Source organism: Lemur catta, chromosome 4 (genome assembly GCF_020740605.2).
Source record: "Lemur catta isolate mLemCat1 chromosome 4, mLemCat1.pri, whole genome shotgun sequence".
In the NCBI taxonomy this organism is placed as follows: Eukaryota; Metazoa; Chordata; class Mammalia; order Primates; family Lemuridae; genus Lemur; species Lemur catta.
The window spans coordinates 91,545,477-91,566,350 of NC_059131.1; the positions used below are offsets into that span (position 1 = coordinate 91,545,477).

General features: G+C 35.5%; 1 protein-coding gene across 3 annotated transcripts in view; it reads right to left on the bottom strand.

The window, feature by feature from the left end:
• Positions 1–20,874, bottom strand: part of KCNIP4 (potassium voltage-gated channel interacting protein 4) — a 1,084,926-nt gene that overhangs the window by 845,813 nt on the left and 218,239 nt on the right. Inside the window, exon 1 of one of the 3 annotated variants that reach the window (XM_045550455.1) lies at positions 7,422–7,828. The exons of the other annotated variants lie outside the window; for them this stretch is intronic. Within the exon in view, the coding sequence (XP_045406411.1) occupies positions 7,422–7,509 (88 nt within the window). The 5' untranslated portion in view covers positions 7,510–7,828. Of the gene's footprint in view, positions 1–7,421; positions 7,829–20,874 lie in introns of those variants that run through there. 3 annotated transcript variants of the gene reach the window in all.

Here is a 20,874-nt window from a genome sequence, read left to right on the forward strand (position 1 = left end):
TGGATTCTGACAAATCTAGTTTTATATCTTAGCCCCAGCACATCTTAGATTTGGCACCTTGGGTTCGGCTCCCTGTGGGTTGCTCAGTGATATAGCTTCTATCCGATAATGTGATTCCAAATGAACACATTAAATTATATGGACAAATAAACTGATATTTATTTATGATATCCTCCCACCATGAGGAATTGATCTTTATTTTTGAGAAGCTTCCACACAGCAAACATTGTGTTAGGGTGTAGCTAGAGAATTAAATATTACAGGTTGAGTATCCCTAATTGGAAAATCTGAAATCAAAAATACTCCAAAATCTAAAACTTTCTGAATGCTAACATGACACTCAAAGGAAATGCTCATGGGAGCATTTAGGATTTGGGATTTTCTGATTAGGAATGCTAAGCCAGTATGTATTCTACAAATATTCCAAAATCCTAAAAAGTCCAAAATCCAAAACACCTGTGGTCCCAAGCATTTAGAATACTATATACTCAGCCTGTCCTTCTGCCTTTTAATAGATTCTGATCTGCATGATGTATGACTTGAACATCTGAATCTGTTCAATAATACAGGCTTGGTAAGTAATTAAATGCTGAACAATATGGGATAGACAACTTGTACTACGAGAGCTCAAAAAGAAATTAAATCAATCCACAACACAAGATGAAGCAGGGTTTCCAGGAGGAAGAAAAATGGGATCTGAACAGGTGTTTAACTGATGAAATGGGACATTCCCTACCTGGCCACTGAAAAAGCTACGAAAGCATTTCTCCAGGCAGAGAATAGAACCCTCTGGTGGGCTTGCCGGGTAGTTCCAGCAGCAATCTGGTTGGGTGGACAATGTAGCTTATTAGCAAAATTTCCTTTTCCTACATATGATGCCACGGATCTCTCTCCAGCTTCTTTCTCACCTTCTCTCTCACATGCCTCTCTCTCTCTAATTCTTTCAGAGGAACATATTTTAAAAGCTCTTTGTCTCCTTTATGCAGTCCATTGCCCTTGTCTAAAACCACAAGAGATAGCTCCCCCTGCTTTTTGAAATCTGAGCACATGTTGGTTGCTGAAGTTCACTGCCTTTTATTTATTTGCTGTCTTGGCAGGATAACATAGGGGAGTGGGAGTCATGGAGAAATAGCTTACAAGACCACAAGACTCAGCTCTTACAAGAGCTTAATAAATGCTGGTTGAATGAATAAATGGTGACTATAGTTATGGAAAACTAATAAAATAAAAGGCAAATGAGTTTAAAAATTGCAGTCATTTGTATAGGTTGTTTTCTATTTATTCCTAATTACCAGGAAACATAATAATGATTAGATATCCAATTATCTTTTGTAAAAATTTAACTTGAATAAAACAAATAAAGCATCCTGTATAAACCAGATCAGTAATAGTGACATAAGTTACCATTTGTTGAATGCCTGCCAACAACAGAAATATATGGAGGGATATCCCCATTTTACAGATGAGATGACCCAGGTTAGAGTAGCTGGGTAAAGTCACAAGTGTGGAATTAGGCATTAAGCTGGAATTCAAACACAAGGCTGTTAACCCTTCTTCTGTGCATGCTGTTACCTTCCAGAGGCATAATTAGAGATTGAGCAGAGAGAGCAGCTCTTCTAAAACACATTCTTGAAATACAACCTTTTTCCTATTTTAACATAACACATTTATATTATGGTCATTAAGAATATCACAAAAAGAGGAAGAAAACAGAGCCAGATAGTGAGCAGACAGGAGACATATAAAGAAGGGTGTCAAATGATGGAATGCTTTTTATGAGTTTACTCTCTTAACCAAACCTTGCCACAGTCTTTCTGCCCCTACCCTGGCCACCCATTCAGCCCTGCTCTCTGATTCGTTCTCCCTGAAGTTGGAAAGTAATTATTACCTGGCCATCTTCATATGTTGATCTGCTGCAGAATTTTTAATCCACCCTCCTTTAAAAACATAAAGTGCACATTAGTCTCATGACATCCTGATGTTACTGCTGTATCTCTATTAGGCAGAAGAAATGGATAATGTAAAGCATAGAACTATACTTGGAAGGGGCTTGATAAAAACTAGTTTGTTTGCAAAACTGTCTGGTGTGCACCGCAAAAAATATATCAATGCCAATTTCTATCATTACCAATTGAACTTTGCTTTTTTCCATCATTATGGACAGCTCCTCAGATCTTAGCTCCCAAACCCACATATGTGTCCCAATGCTGGAAGAATAATCTTGGAGAGAAAACATACTTTATCCAAGAAAAGCCATCAACATATCTAATAAATACAAACCATAGCCATACACCTTACTGGGTTGTAATACCATCTTCCTGTATAGCCAACATCACAGTATTTCACATATCATTTAATTTAGCTTATTACAATGACATCCTCTCAGAAAACAGAGTAATTTGGTTGAAGGCAATAGGCTTATTTTATTTCTAAAATTTAGTAAATATACAGAGAAACCTTTGAAAGAAGATTTGCTGTCCAAGTAAAAGATAAACAGTGATGGTGAAAGATGTGGTAGACAATAGAGACCTTACGAATCACACCGGGAAAAGCTTAGCTTGCTTATGCCACTTTCAATATCTTTTTAGGGGAATCAACATGACCGCTGTTAGTAATTTTAAACAAAGAAATCCTGGTCAGTGGTAATACCAGTGGTGAGTGAATATAAAATAATCAATACTGCCATAAACATATTTCTGCTGCTAAGAGTAGCTTTCTCACTAGCTTCTAGGATGCATTCAGCCAATGGAAGTATCAGCAGAAAATACGAAGGTAGGAGGAAAATGAGACCAGCATTTTTTTCCCTGAGTTCCCTTTCTATCATGTCTTTGCAGGTTGGTTTCAACCCTGTACTGACGGCCACCATTCCTGTCCAGCCCTCTGCAAACAGTTTCCTTCTCCAGGCTCCAGAAACGATTGTTCTTCCTTACCTCTCCATCATTCTACCATTACTAGCTTTGGAGTACACATTAGCGCTTGTTGATTTCATTATACTCTGCCGATATATAGAGTGCCTTTATTTAATTCTTTTTTTTCTTTAAATAGATTTAGGACGTACAATTGATTTTTTTTTTTTTTTGGTTACATGACTAAATTCCATAGTGAAGTATACACTTTTAATACATCTATCATCTAAATAGTATATATTGTACCCAATAGGTAACTTTTCATCCTGAGTGTGAATTCTCTTTTCTGCTGGAAATATAACTGATACATATTGCAATCAATCTTTAATATCCTCAATAGTTTTTGTCCTGTATTGTGAAAGTTAAATATTTCTCCAAATACTTAAGTAAGTTTCTGGGGAAAAAAAGACTCTGATTACCTTAATCAAGACAGGAAAATGCAGCTTTTTCTCTGACTATTAGCTCTTCCTTTTAGAGGATTTGCAATAGATTGATTGCTTTAGCCAATCAGTCAACAAATGAGTTTCAAGAATTTACCATATCTAAGACTATGAGATCAGACAACTTACTATTTTAAAGTTATCACAATGATAAAAACAGTCTTCTCTTCAGAAAAGAAGAATTTTAAGCCCTACAAGCTTACCTTATAGGAAATAAAACATTATTTGCAATGCAATAAAACATTAACAGGCAGTTTTCCTTTTGAAATTAAAGGGACAACCAGTAACCTGGATATATAGGTGTTTTGTCCACTGAAATCAGGGATCTTCTTATCAGATTTGGAAGCAACAGCTGAGTTTGAGAAGATTAAGCAAGACTCTGAATTCTCCCAAATATCCCTTTACTCCTGATTGAAAACTTAAACAAGACAAAATAATTATTCTGACTTCAAGCTAAGGCTAGAAACCACTCAATGAAAACTTGTAAAAATGTGCTGGCTTGTGCACACACTCAACTCTCTCTCTCTCTCTAACTCTCTCTCTCTTTCACTCTCTTTTATAACTTAACCTAAAGTTCTCTACTTGATAAAATGATGAATTCTCACCTTATGCTTTTAATAATACAATGTTATTAAATTTGAAATACTTTAACCCACTAGTTAAACAGCAATCCAATGCTTAACAGGAGTTTTGGCTTTAAATTGCTTTTCCTTCCCTTAGGTGAAGAATTGAACTTTGCCACACCTATAACTTTCACTCTTGAAGCCTGAAACAGAGCTTCAGGCAATATCCACCTCAGACATATGTTTGGGGAATTTTTGCTAATAGAAAAATGTGTTTAGGTCTTGATTTTTCAAGAAAACAATGTACAGAATATTGAAAACTGTCAAAACAACCTTCAAATAAGTACCATAAAACATTTCAATACTAATTTCACACACAAAGTAGAAACAGTTCAAAACTTGATGTCTGTAATATCATTCACACTTTCTTAACAGATCAGCATTCATATGATAGGGTGTTGCACGTGATAAACAAACTGTCCATCCATAGAAGTGTCATATTACTAGAGCAATCCTATAACCTATCTCTATTTATTTAGATACACAAGAATATATTGGGTATCATGAGCCCTACCTAGAATTGAATATAATATGGTTGGTACATCAAGAGGTAGGTCTTATATTGAAAAGGAATTGAGATAATTGATCCTACAGTGAACCTCATTACATTAAGCTAAAGCCATTAACTTGTAATATTTGCATATGGATTTCTTTAATTTATTGTATATAAAACAAAATCTTTAAAAATGCTTATGTTTTCATGAAAAGTAAAGCCAATATATGTATTGTAAAATCCACTCTTTGAGATGTGATTTGCTATTATAGAAATATGTAAAAAGTTTCTGGTAAAATAGATGTATTTATTTTAGCTGGACAAGTCTTTACCATTGAATTTGCAGTCTCTAACATAAATATCACTTTAGAAAAATCACTAATTAAGTTATTCATTTACCGCAATCCTAGGAATTGACAAAACTTACATGAAAAGCTCTCAGAGCTTCCTTCTAACTTGTAATAACACTGATAAGACACATTGAAGGAACGTTTGTGCCCATGAAAATTTCTTTGCACTTCAAATGTTCTATGTTTGTATAAATAGGTCATTTTGGTATCAAATGGGAAGCAACAGCCAAAGATATAAATCATGTATTTCAGAATTAACCTATTTTCAAATGTAAAACAGAATCACTATTTCCTCAGATAACACCATTGAGTAAAAAATAAAAAATCAAAGGATTGTTGGTAAAAAGAAAAAATCATCCAAGGCGTATGTGTATTGTTTTAAATTTTTGATAACTACAAAGACATATATGCTGATTGTTCAGGCTACAATTAGCAACTACTTGCAAATACAACCTTAAAGCAAATTTTTTAAACTAATTCAAACCTGCTTTCTACTTCTTCATTAATTACTAGCTAAGGGACTTGAAAGTGTCCTAATGAATTTTACATTAGATTCCACAATACAAACAGTGTATATTATCACAGACCTAGTAAATGCATAAATTGGCTTTTCTAAGTAGCTTCTTGAGTAGTTGTAAAGATTTCGGCTGGATTTCACAACATTAAGTATTAGAGATTGAACCAAAAGGAATTTTTTCAAGAAATAAGTTGTTGTAATCACATTTTTTAGGTCACAAATCTGTCTTACCAATTCTGACAGATAATCCATCGGTCCTAGTTTTTAAAGTTCAAAGACGCTATGCTTATTTTTTTTTTCTGTGGCTCAACAAGAAAGCAATCCTACCTACACTGATTTCTAAATATGCATTGAATGAGACCAAAATATTGCTGCTGTACTAGTTTTTCATAAATGTCATATTATAAAGTACTATTCAGTGACTAGACAACTGCTGCATTTTGGATTTAATACTTATGGTTTACACCTTCACAACCATTTACCATTTCAAAAAAATCTTTGAAATCAGAAGTTTATGAAAACTATTCTACAAAGGAATGAATAAAACAGGCAGAACCCTGCACCTAAATTCAGTAAGAAACAGAACCTTAAAATCACCTTATCAAATAAAAAAACATACAATCATAGAAACCTCATGGAAACCTTTCTTCTATAAACTATTTCTCTAATTTCGTAACAACATAAAAGGTCACATCTTGAGCATTGTCCAATGAGACATGGCATCATAAATGGAACACCATACTTACTTGAATGCTTAAAGCAAATATATAGGTAATGTGAAAATCATATTGATGGGACTAAATATTTTTAATAGCAAGGTGAAGGCTGGGTGGGAAATAAAACAGAGCTCCAACTTGGCAAAAGTCAGGTACAGACTCTCAATGATTATTCTTTAAAAAGCATCAAAAGTCACCGTCACTTGCACTGCATAAAGACTAACATCTGGATAGTAACAGGATATTAATAATCTTACTAATATCTATTGATATTTAATAATATTTTCTGAAATAATTTGATTGTCAGTTATCTCAAAATTGTTTTCCCCTATTACATGATCAACATAATTGTACATGTAGTTTTGTTAATAACCATAAAGACTTTACTTCCTTAGATAAAATGTTGCTCAAATTCATCTCTTAACCCTACATCATAGTTTCTAGATTTCCTTACTAATTCTTTCTCATTATTTAGATTAAATAAGACGAGTATAAGTTACTATTTGAAAAACAAAGCTCACAATCATTCTTTTTGACCAAAATCAAAGTGTAGTATTACATTAATCAAGCAAAAGTTTGACGGTCCATTAAAAAATATCTATTTTCAGTGTTAAATAATTTTGGTCCCACCTGTCACTAACTTAATGAAGGCATTGCCTTGGAATTTCACCGGCAGCAAAACTGTTGGTTTAGCCTCATAATTTTGAAATATATTCAAAATATTTTCTTGCTATCAACACTTAGATTTAAATAGAGTTTCTATTTCAATCATGCAAATTCTTAAATATTGAAATCTACTGCAATGAAACAAATACCAAATCTCGCATGGACACTTTACTCTTCAGCTGTTTTTTATTTTGCTCACATTTTGCAAGGAACTGAGAAATCCAAAAGAAATGTCCTTAACTCTTTTGCTGCCAAGCTCCATGACCAAATACTGGAAATAATCTATGGATTACAATGATCAAAGAGTTCTAGAGAATTTCTAAATACCTGCAGGAAGAACAGCTATATGTTTTTCCAGCAAACTGCAGCAAGCAGGAGAGAGGAGAAAGAAAAAAAAAAAACCTTGCACAATCATGCATTTTTTAAAAATCTTTCTACTCTGAAGACACTGTTTCCTTAAATTGAGGCACATTTAACAGCAACACTGCCATAAAAACATAACAGATACATCCATAGAATTCAATTCAACTCCAAAATTAGAGCTACACTGCACACATTTTTAGAAATGTGAATCTCAGCAAACACAATTGCATTTTATTAGACAACATTAAAAATAATCACAGCAAAGAAATAGTGAGCTGTTGCTATTCCAACTTTGTTACCATGCTCTACCAGCCTCTATTAGAAAAGGAAAAAAAAAAAGTCATTACCTGTATGAAGAGAACCTGTTAATAGTCTGAGAAGATACTGGGCAAATTTCAATATCTCACGCTTACACCGTTTTCTACAGCCACTCATCTTAAGCAACAAGGTATTCCTCTGAGGAGAGCCAGAAGTCTTTGCCAATTAAAAAAAAGAAAGAAAGAAAAAGAAAAAGAAAGAAAGCAAAAAGGAAAGACAGTCTCTGAGGGGGAACTTCTGTCTCAGTTTATGTCACAAGCTGCTTTACAACTCCTGTGGAATTAGCTGTTAGTGCCTGAATCAGAAATTCCTTTAAAATGCTAGAGAAGCCGGATACAACAGTAACAGGGAGGTGAGAAAGCGCGGCTTCTCAGTATGGTCAAGTTCTTCGGTGGCAACAGATAGGCTGCCGGTTCACACTTGTAGTAACCCAGCTATGGTTCAGCTCGGCATCCCCTCTCCAGAAGCAATTGCAACCTCACAGACCATTCAGAGGGAGGCGGGGCCTGGGATGCCAGCTCATCAATGAATCAGCATGTAAGCAGGTGAGAAGACAGATGACAGGTCACCGGGTCTGAACCCCTTCGGATACCAATAAAAAGAACCTGCTAATGCAATCAAGCCTACTGAGGAGCAATCTCGGGGTCCAAGGCTGTGCAAAATGATTCCAAAAATAAAATAAAGGAGGGGGGATAGGAAAGCATGCTGCTCAAGGTCAGACAGCAGACAATTTCCTGACACAGTGTTAATCAGATTCAGAAAGCCTAAATAGGGAAAAAGCTCATTTGAGAAGCTGACCCTGATTCTAAACAAACAGAGTTGAAGATTTACCACCAAATAGAGGCAATGCTGTTTTATTGCAGATAAATGTACTTCCCTTCATGGGCTCAGAGGTGGAAAACAAGCTGTTACCTAAAATTGGCTGTATGTTCTGCACTGTCCAGGCTCAGGTATTTGGAAATTAGGAGAAATCATTGTTTCCTTTAAAACACAGCAGCCTGGAAACCACAACTCTTAAGCCCTCTACTTTGCCTCCAGGCAACAGAGCTCTAAAACTAATTTGCTGCATTATCCTAAGAGAAAGAACTGCCTCAGTTTTATCATATTTCCAAACGGCAAATGCAACTTACTTTTTCCTACTGAATGACTTCTTTTAAGTTAATGGTGAGAATAATTGCAACAGTTTGCAATTTTTACAAAGCATTTTCTATTAAGACATTGTTATAGAGGAAGTTGCCATGAAAGCCAGAACACTACAGGCTCACCTTCTGTGAAAGTGCAGTTTTTGTCTGAATTCTTAAGTGCCTGGAGCAGTTTCTAGGATTTGTCTACACTCTTAATTTATACTCCTAGGGTTTTTGTGTGTTTGTTTTTGCTTGTTCTGTGTAAATATAAATATTATCTGTGAGATTTAGTACCTATGGGATGTGCATTCTCCATATTTTAAATATCTAGACAGGCCTTTTTGTTCCTATTTCTGACAGTTGTAATAATTCTACTTGGACTAGTATTTCCCAATAATACTAATTATGAAATGATGTTCTTGTATAATAAAGAAAGAAACAGGCAGGGCACGGTGGCTCACAATTTTGATCCTAGCACTTTGGGAGGCCCAGGTGGGAGGATCGATTGAGGCCAGGAGTTTGAGACCAGCCTGAGCAAGAGCAAGACCGACCCCATCTCTACAAAAAATAGAAAAGTTAGCTGGGCACGGTGGTGTGCAACTGTTGCCCCATTACTAGGAAGGCTGAGGCAGGAGGATCCTTTGAGTCCGGGAGTTTAAGGTCACAGTGAGCTATGATGACACCACTGTACTCTAGCTTGGGAGACAGAGGAAGACCCTGTCTCAAAAAAAAAAAAGAAAAGAAGAAGAAGAACAAAAGAAAGAAAGAAGCACCCCTGGAATCATAGACTTAAACACATTTAGTGGTAACTCATTTTCTTTTATAACTCTTACACTTTCCCACTTGTCTCAGTGGTCTAACAATTTAAATGGCATAATGAAGCATGCTTTTCAGAAATTTTCAAAACTTTAGTTGAAAGTGTTTAAGATACAAATGGATTCATACACAAAGGTAAGCAACATACTTTTTGAAGTTCTTGCTCCCAACACATTTGAAATAGGCAGAAGAAACATACAATTGTAGTTCTATACTTGAGTTAATTATTTCAAAGCCTCATTTCCTTATCTACAAAGTTGGCATCAGAATACATACGTTACTTGTTTGGTGGAAAATAAAATAGGATATGGACAACCTTAAGCCCATAACTTTTATTAATTCATCCAGCTATTATGTGTGCAGTGGGTACAGTAGTAACTAAGAAAGGCAAGGCTCTGTTCTCATAGATCTCACAGCTCAGCTAGAAAATAACAAATCGACAAATAATAAGTATGAACGCATCTCATATGAATGAGTTCCATAGATAAAATTAAAACCAGGCTTGCAGCATAGAAAGTGAGTAGGTTGAGGGATCAGAGAAGAGATGTCTAAGAAAAGAAATTAATCTGGGGTATAATTTACAAGAAGGAGCAGACAGATGATGAGATATTTAGGGAAAAGAGCATCATCAATGGTGGAAAAGGCTTGTGCAAAGATCCCAAGCTGGGAATGAGCTTGATACTCTCAAGGAGCAGAAAGAAGGGTGTAGCTGCTGAAGAATAACGAGCCAGGAAAGAATTCTAGGAGAAATTTTCGTGGAGGAAGTCAGGGGCTACAGTATGTGGAGCCTTATAGCCAGGGTAAGGAATTCAGATTTGAGTCTGTTTGCTGGAAAGCCACTCTAGGAGATAAGGAATTTGTGTGATCTGTCTGCTATGTAAAGGATGAACTGCAAGGGAATAAGAATGGAAGAATGGAAGATGGGGAATCACAGTGGTCCAGGTGAGAATAATCATGGGATGGCCTGGAATAGAAATAGAGGTGGCTGGTTTCTGGAGATATTTGGAAACAGACTTAGTACAGTTTGGTACACTGAATAGGGCATGAGGGAAAGAGAAGAAATAATTTAATTTGTGAATGGACCAACTAAATGGATAAATTTAATGAGTTGTTAAAACAGAAAAACTGTAGGATTGCTGAATCATAACATGATTCCTAGTTACTGAGGAACCACCATACTGTTTTTCATAATGACTGTACTAATTTACCTTCCTACCACCAGCATACTAGGATTATCTTTTCTCCATATTCTCACCAACACTTATTATCTTTTGTCTTTTTGATAATAGCCATTCTACCAGGTATGGAGCAATAGCTCATTGTGATTTTAATTTTCATTTCTCTAATGATTAGTGATGTTGAGATGTTGAGCATGTTTTCATAAACCTGTGGGCCATTTGTATGCTGCTTTCTGAGAAATATCTATTCAGGTCCTCTGCTCATTTTTTCATTGAGTTGTTTTCTTGCTATTGAGTTGTTTGAATTATACACTTTGTATATCAGCCCCTTATTAGATTTATGTTTTACAAATATTTTCTCCCAATCATGGGTTGTCTTTTCATTATTAATTGTTTTCTTTGCTGTGCAGAAACATTTTAGTTTGATGCAATCTTATTTGTCTGTTTTGGTTTTTGTGCTCTATTCTTTGGAGTCCTATAGAAGAAATCATTGCCCAGACCAATGTCCTGGCACTTGCTCCCATATTTTCTTTTAGTAGTTTTATAGTTTCAGGTCTTACATTTAAGTCTTTAATCCATTTTGAGTTGATTTCTTTTGTATATGGTATGAGAAAAAGGTCTGATTTCACTCTTCTGCATGTGGGTATCCAGTTTTCCAAACAACATTTACTGGAGAGACTGTCCTTTCTCCATTGTGTGTTCTTGGTATCTTTGTCAAAATCACTTCTGGGTATATATACAAAGAAATTTAAATCAATATGTTGAATAGATATCTGCCTTGTGTTCATTTCATCATCATTTACAATAGCCAAGATATGAAAACAACGCAAGTGTCCATCAGTGAATGAGTAAAGAGAATGTGGTATACATACACAATAGAATACTATACAGTCTTATAAAAAGAAGGAAATTCTGTCATTTATGACAATATGGAAGAACGTGGAGGATATTATGCTAAATGAAATAAGCCAGGCACAGAAAGACAAACATTGCATGGTCTGCATGCAATCAGAATATAGATAAGTTGTATGTAGAATCTAGATAAGTTGAACTCACAAAAGCAGAAAGTAGAATGGTAGTTACCAGAGGCTGGGGCTGGGGGTGGATGAGGAAAGGGAAAATGTTGGTCAAAGAGCAAAAACTTTGAGTCAAATAGGAGGAATAAGTTTTATTGATCTATTGCATAGCTTGGTGACCATAGTTAATGATAAAATATTGCATACTTCAAAATTGGTAACACAGTAGATTTTAAACATTCTCACCACAAAAAATAAGTAGATGAAGTAATGGATATGTTAACTAGATTGATTTACTCTTTCTACAATGTATACATATATCAAAACATCATATTATACTCTATAAATGCATACAATTATTATTTGTCCATTAAAATTTAAAAATAAAAATAAATTAAAAAATTAATACTGTAGGTATTCTGCTAGCGCTAAGAAAATCAAAAGTTCTACTTTGGACATACTAGAATTTAGATATCTATAATACACTAAAAAATTAAGATGAATTTTTAAAATACCTTTTAAAATGAGAGATATGACTAGTGAACCTGCAGATGTCAAAAAGATAATAGCAGATGTATTGGTCATGTCAGGCTGCTACAGCAAAATACCATAGACTGGGCAGCTTAAACCACAGACATTTATTTCTCACAGTTCTGGAAACTGAGAAGTCCAAGATCGCGGTACCAGCATATTCATATCTTAGTGAGGGCTCTCTTTCCAGGTTGTGTAATGGCACCTTCTCTCTGTAGCCTCACATGGTGGAAAGAGAGTACACAGGGTGTGGTCTCTTCCTACAAGGACACTAATCCCACCACAGGGGCTCAACCATTGTGATCTCTAGCTCTCTAGTCTTTTCTTACAAGGGCACTAATCCTGTCATGAGGTGCTACCCTTGTGACCTCATCTAAACCTAATTATTGCCAAAAGTCCTACCTCCAAATATTAATATCATCACATCGGGAGTTAGGGCTTCACATAAAAATATGTGTGTGGGTAAAACACAAGTATTCACTCTGTAAGAGCAGAATACTACAAACAACTCTACAACATAAATTGGACAAATTGGATAAGATAAACCAATTCTTCAAAAACATGCTAACTTTAATAAAATAATTCACCCAATATTAAATAGATACTTTGAATAGCTCTATAAGTGCTAAATGAATTTAATTTAAAAACTTCCTATAAAGTAAATGTTCAAGCCATGTGATTTCACTGAAGAATTCTACCAAACATGTAAAGAAGAGTTAACACACAAATTCTTAACAATCTCTTTTAGAAAATAGAAAGGAGGCAATACTTTCTACTCATTTTGTGAATCTATCATTAGTTTGATATGAAAATCAGACAAAGACAATACCATAAAAGTGCAGACAAATATTTCTTACAAGTATAGACCCCCAAATCCTTAACAAAACATTTTCAAAATGAATTGACAATATATAAAAAGAATTATGTACCATAACCAGGTGGTGTTCCTTCTAGAGATGCAAGGATGGTTCAATATTCTAAAATCAATCAAAATAATCTACCATATTAGCAGGCTAATGGAAAAAAATCATATGATCATATCAATTGATGTAAAAACTCACATAACAAAATTCAACACACATTCAGGACAACAAAAAATTCAGAGAAATAGGAATAGAGAGAAAGTTCTTCAACTTGATAAAAAACATCTACAAAAACCTCCTGGTAACATTATACTTAATGATGTAATGACGAAAGACTGAATGACTTCGCCCTAAGATCAGGAACAAGACAAGAAAGTATTTCAATCAGTGTTATTCAACAAAGTGTTGGGAGTATTAGCAAGTGCAATGGAGTAAGAAACTAAAATTAACAATATACAGATTGTAAAGATAGAAATAAAATCATCCTCTTTGCTGATATGATTTTCTCTAAAGAAAATCCCAAGAAAACTATAAAATAACTCTTAAAATTAATTAGTGAGTTCAGAAAGGTCATAGAATACTATTAATAGCTAAATACTCAATTGTACCACTTATAAAAAGTCTATTGTACTTGCAAGGAACATATGGACATTGAAATTTAAAATCTAATATCATTTACCATCACTTAGAAAATGAAATTCTTAGGTGCAAATCTAACAAAACATGTATAAGATTTGTGTGCTGAAAATTACAAAAACTCTTATTAAAAAAATGTAAATAAATGGAGATAAGTATTGTGTTCATGTATTGAAAGATTCAACATAGTAAAGATATCCATTCTCCCCAAATTTATATACAATTGATATGCAATAAAAATCCCAGCAAGGCTTTTTTAAAAATATAGACACAATTATTCTAAAAGTTATAGAGAGGTACAAAGGAACTGGGATAGCCAGCACAATTTTGAAAAGAAGAAAAAGTCTTTAAATCAGGTAGAATGATTTCAAGACTTAATACAGATACAGTAATTAAGATTGTAGTATTGATGGAGAGAGGGCACATAATTCAATGGAACAGAAAAGAAACCCCAGAAATAGATCCGCACAATTATGCACAACTGATTTTTGACAAAGATGCAAGAGCTATTCAATGGAGGGAAGATAGCCTTTTAACAAATGATGCTGGAGCAATTGGACATCTGTAGGCAAAAACCTAACCTTGACAAAGGTTACATACAAATATTAGCTCAAAATAAATCATGGACTTAAACATAAAATGTAAAACTATAAAAGCTCAGGGAAAAAAATAAAAGAAAATCTTCCAAATCTAGGGCTAGGCAAAGAGTTTTTAGACTTGACACCAAAAGCATGAGCCACAAAAAGAGAAAATAAATTAGATGTCATCAAACTGTAATAATTTCACTCATCAAAAAGACCCTTTTAAGACTATGAAAAGACAAGCAGAAGACAGAGTGGAAGTAAATATTTGTAAACCACATATCAGATAAAGGATTCATATCTAGAACATATAAAGAACGCTTAAAATTCAACAGTATAAGAGCACACAATCTAATTAGAACATGAACAAAATACATAGAGATATTTCACCAAAAAGATGTACAGATGGCAAATAAGTACATGCAAAGATATTTAACCCTATTTATCATTATTGAAATGCAAAGCAAAACTACAGTGAACTATCACTACACAATTATCAGAATGACTAAAATAAAAAAAAAGAAAAAAAGAAAAAAGAAAAACAGTGACAAGACCAAAGGTTGGCAAGGACACAGAGAAATAGATCAGTTATACGTTGTTGGCAGAAATGGAAAAGGGTACAGCCACTCTGGAAAACAGTTTGGTAGTGCCTTAAAATTCTAAATATATATATTAACCATAAAACCCAGCAATTGCTCCTTTGATCATTTATCCAAAGGAATGAAAATTTATTTTCACACAAAAACCTATACACAAATGCTTAAAGCATTTTTACTTATATGAGCCCCAAACTGGAAACAACCTAGGTGCATTTTAATGGGAGAATGGTTAACAAAAAGGTATACATTCATACCATAGAATACTACACAGCAATAAAAAGGAATAAACTACACAACTTGGAAGAATCTCAAGGAACATGATTTCATTCATATAACATTCTCGAAATGAAAAAATTATCAAAATGGAGAACAGACTAGTGGATGCCAAGGGTTAAGAAAGGAGTGGGCAGCAGCTGGAAGTGGATGTAGCTATAGAAGGGCAACATGGCAGATCCTTGTGGTGACAGAAATGTTCTGTATCCTCACTGTATTGATGCCAATATTCTAGTTGTGATATTGTATGATAGTTCTGTAAGATGTTACCATTGTGGATACCTGAATAAAGTATACATGGGATCTCTCTATATAATTTTCTTTTTTTTTTTTTTTTTTTTTGAGACAGAGTCTCGCTCTGTTGCCCCGGCTAGAGTGAGTGCCGTGGCGTCAGCCTAGCTCACAGCAACCTCAGACTCCTGGGCTTCAGCTATCCTACTGCCTCAGCCTCCCGAGTAGCTGGGACTACAGGCATGAGCCACCATGCCCGGCTAATTTTTTGTATATATATTTTTAGTTGGCCAGATAATTTCTTTCTATTTTTTTTTAGTAGAGACGGGGTCTCACTCTTGCTCAGGCTGGTCTCGAACTCCTGACCTTGAGCGATCCACCCGCCTCGGCCTCCCAGAGCTAGGATTACAGGCGTGAGCCACCGCGCCCGGCCTAATTTTCTTACAGTTACATATTAATCTATAATTATCCCAAAATAAAAAATGTTTAATCAAAAATTAGATACATAAAATTTTTTAAAATGCCTTTTGAGCGCCTACTATGTTTTGCTGTTTTAGGTGCTGAATATACACAAGTGAACCAAATAGACAAAATCAGTGTCTCGTGGAGCTTACATTATAATGGGTGGAGGGAGAAGAAGCAATACCATGGGGAAAGGGGCACCAAATATAACTGAATGCGGGAAAAGGGTGGCAGTGCATGTAAAATACAGTGATCACCAAAGTCCTCAAAGGTGAGTAGACGTTGGAGTAGAGCATTGAAGGAGCTGTGAGTCAGGTGGATACCTAGAGTATACAGTAGGTACTTTCTCTACATATACACATTTCTGTAGCCCAGTACTCGACAAGTCATCCTATTTGGAAACCTTCTCAAAGCCCTTGCTAAAGGCTCATTTTTCACCTTGAAGGCGAGACCACCAGTATAATCAATCTTTTCTCTAGGAAAAGCAATTATTAATCACCAATTGTGCTGGATGTTTGCAGGGGATCTATTGTCTGTATCTATGTATTAATATTATTGGGGAGTGGGGGGGTAAATATTATTGTTTAAGGCTATCCTCATGAAAATATAAAACATAACTAAGAACAGAAATATAAAATGTCACAGAGTATTAGAAAATGAAAAATGTTCTTTTATTTATCAGGTAATTTGGATTAAATATAACCACTACTGTATAATACCAATAATTAAGCATTGCATGTTCAATAATAACAGATGCCCTTATTATTTCAGAGACGTTTGAGCAAAGCCAATGCCATTCACAGAGAAATATGGCTGAACTTTACAGCATCTCATGAGGGATCAAAGGTTTTCTAGATGAAACCAGTTAGCATTTTCGGCACATGGTATGGAGACAACTAAAGTTCCTTGCAGTAGTATTACAGGTAAATTTAATTTAAAGTCAAACTGCCTCACTGTGTGATAAGAAAGAAATGTTGTGTGATGAGGGATGATTACGCAAGCAACTACTGGTTTTGCTAAGTAAGTTACAGAGGGATTTAGAAGTGTAGGCTCATTTCAAGATAAATTTCTCCTAATTGCATTTTAGAGGAAATGTTTTTCTGAGCTGCTCTTTCAGAGAAGGCCAAGTTCGTGTAAAGCAAATTGTAAATGTACTTAGGTGCACCTCATTGCTCCTTAGAATGGAAAAATAAATATGACTGATTTATTAAGAAAAGGAGGTTGGCTTCCCTTCAAGGAAGAAAGAGTCTAGTGATTGCTAAGAAGATTCTTCTCACAATGGAGTTTTCCCCCAAAGACTGCTCCTGTCAATACATCTGGGTGTATTCTGTGTATCTCAGTGGGAATAGACATTGTTATGCTTTACAAATTGTCACAAGTTGCAAAATTAAACATGTGCAGCACAAAAATAGCACACCATGGGCTGCAAAAAGAAGCAGAACAGAGCTTTGTGGCATAGTCACAGGTTTTGAAAGTGGGTCTTGATAAAATATCAGAGTAGCTAGTGTCCATTAGAGAGGAATGTCCCAATGCCAGGTCCATTATTATTCCAGAAGCATACAGTTCCCCTACTTCAATGAATAAAGAGCATGCCATCACACTATTAATGTTTGCATCAACTTTGGTGACAGCTGTGTGAATACAAAGCAAGTCAAAATCAAACCTACTGGCAAGATAAGTCCTCCTTTAGAGTGCCTAGGTCTAAAACTACCACAAAACATCTAATAAATATTTTAGGCAATGCTTAGATGATACCATTATTGAGGTTTTTTTGCCATAATTTAGTGTGACACAATGGAAACTAAACCATTGATAGATTTGAGAATTCTATATCATCTTGGTATTAATGAAGTGTGATAATACAGACAAATATTTACATGTTAATAGATTCATAGAATTATCTATTTAATAGAGATTGAAAAGAATAAATATAAAAAAATCTGGAGGCCTGAAGAAGTGAAAGGTTTTCTAGAAGATGAGGTTGAATTATTTTTTGTTTTGTTTTGTTTTGTTTTGTTTAAGAAGGAGAGCCATAGTTTGTCATACATGAGTGTTCAGAGGTAAGGGAAAAGTGCTTATGACATTAGTGCGTGTTTTGGAGGAAGAGTCCACCGGAATTGTGCACCAGGTAGAGCTGAGGCTTCATTGATTAGACTCCACCTACCTGGAGCACTAAGGGCCTTGCAACTGCTGTTAGGGGAGATGGGAGTAGATGTGTTTAGCTGATGGAGAGCCCTGAGTGTCGAGGTAGATGTATCCATCATACTTAAAAGAAGAAAAAGACACTGCAGAGTCCTGCCCAATGGAGACATGATGGGCATCATGGGCTTGGAAATGGGTTTCCATGTCAGCAGGCAGGACTTTGAAGAAGGGAAGGCTGAGGAGCCAGTAGTGGGACAGGGGCTGAGTTCCCAGTAATAGATTTACACCCAGATTATAAGAAAAGGAAACTAGACGTGTCCTCGAGTTCAATATTCCACAAGGTTAGGCTGAAAACAATGTCCTAAAGACATATGTATCAGCTTATTTTCTTCATGAGATATTCTTTATTTTCCACTCTCTGATGGGCCATATAGAGTGAGGAACTGAGGTTCTACTCTTGGGCTGTAATAAAATATCAAATTATTTAACTTTACTCAGATACATTTTACTCAGCTATTAAGCAGGTGTGTAATCTCCTGCCTGACAAAACACATGTAGTTACTGGAAGCATTAAAATAGTATCCTACAATTATATAACAGTTTTTAAGGGATCATATATATTTTTTTTCTTTATAGATATCCCTGGAGCGTATCCACTTAATTTCATCCACATTCCTACCTACTTTTTCTTCAAGTATGATGTTTGGCTTATTTGTATCAGAACCACCTGGAATGCCTGTGGAAAATGCAGCATTCTTGGGCCCAGCCTTTAACATACAGATTCAGAATCCCTGAGTATGGGGCAGGGAGTCGTACAAATTTAGTGTCTCCTGAGTTCTCAAAAAACACAGAATTTTGTTAATCAAACTGACCTAAGCCAACAATCATCTTGAAATGAAAAGTCAAAGAAAAGCCAATTGCAAGCTGAAGATGGAAAAAACTATGGCTTTATTAAAGTCCCAATAACCCGCCAGGTGTCCAACGCCACCTGCAGATCACTGGCAAGCTGGGATGTGGTCTTGGTAATGTGTCCCCAGACTTCCATTTCAAAACAAATCACAAATGAGTCAAGGAGGTCTCATTTGCAGTTATATCAAAGACAATCAATAGGCAGCTTTAAAACAATCAGCTTGCTCATTTGGCTTCAACAGAACTCATCAACCACAAGCAATCCTGTGATGTCCACTGGGATCTAATGGACTCCCACACATTTGGTGACACTGCCTTTTTACAGTATCTTATTGGAATGGCCAATGTGTTTAAAAACAATTAGGCCACATACATTATTTAAACTTTAGGATTCAGCATGGTATTCTCTTCCTTACTTCTAGTAAATGTTTTGGAGATTAGTCATTTTTTTCAATTATGTTATATATACTATTTGACTAATACAAATATGAGTAAGCTGAACTCTAACTAAAAATATTTTTGTTCATTTTTTAAGAGAGAAGCCCAGAACCTTCGGCCTCATTCTCTTATGAGATCTCAGAAATGACAATTTTGAGTCTGAGGTAACCAAATGAAGGTGAGTAGCATAATAAAAAATAATTGAAAAGAGCAATAAATTTGTTGACCTCCCCATAACCCTATGCCAACATATACAGATGATGAATTGACTCAGTAAATTTTTATTGATCTTCTATTTACCAGGCAGAGATTGGGAACTAAGTTTCAAATGATGCTAAGTTTCCAACTGAGCATTTAGAAATGCTGATTTAGCATTCAGAAGAAAGGTCATTGTTGAAGGTCACATGTCAATGTCACCCATGTGGAAGTGGCAGTTCAAACTGAATATGGATAGACTACCTGAAGGGGACAGAGGTGCCTTACAAGGCTGCTGTCACATTGTCTCAGTTATAAATGGCATTGCCCTATTTTTCAATTGAGATTGAACTGCCTTCCACTATTTATTTACCACAAAATACCAGTGTTTAAAAAGGGGAAGATCCAAATTAAAAATAAATCAATAAAAAGTTAAAACAGCCAACAAAAAGCCAAAGAACCAGTCTAAAGATTATGAGGAATAAGGAGGATGGTATTAAAATGGAAGTATTCCTGATTTGCCCTATAAAAAAGACTTTCTCACTTAAGTAAAACACCCAGACATATTAGATGCAACGGCATGAGATAATCACAGAAACTTATTTACTCAATGATATCATGTCTATACCAGGTTATAATTCTCTTTAGTGTGAGTAATCCCTTTTGTGCTAAAGTTTCCACTGATGCTTTTATAACAATACTAATGCCTTGAGCCAAATGTCAAAAAAGCAGCACGTACCCTAGTCTATCAGCTAATAATTATCAACATCATATTATGATAACCAGCAAGGGTGTCAGCACTTGCAACTTTCAGATTAAATAGGATAGGGGTGCATATTTTGGCATGCCATTATGGAAAACGAAGCAATATAACAGCAACAAAATGCAACTGCTGCCGTTCTTTCTGAACTAGGTATTCTTGTGTTGATTTACATAAAGCCAAATATTAGATTTTGCAGAAAGTAAGGAGCTCTTTAGGACTTCATCTCACAGTTCTGAATTCAGTTTTGACTAGGTGAAGGAAAAGCACGGCTCAGAATCCTCCGTGCCTTTTGAGTGTCCTTGAGCGTGCCCTAAGGATTCATTTCCAAACAGCAGTCTGAGGATGATCACACTGCACACACTGCCCTGGAACTCGCTGCCATACCCCCTTCTCATCAGAGCAGCATGATTAAATATTCAGGACCCTGCCATGGTGGTGCAAAGCAAAGTAAAAGAGGGCTGTGACCTCCTCCAGGAAAATCAGTCAGGGAACAAATGCAGGACAACGGGTGGCACTAACTATGTGCTGTAACGGAAAACCACCTAAGGAAAACCACCTAATGCAGTTTTTGTGTTACATGCTATCTAGTACTCACTGCAAAAGATGTTGCACTAAAAGCCTTTTAAAATACATGCCGGAAATTCACATGCAAATACACCCACAGCTGAGCCTCTGCTCCATACGAACTGTGAACTTTGTAGCCAACATATGCCAGGAGTGGGAGG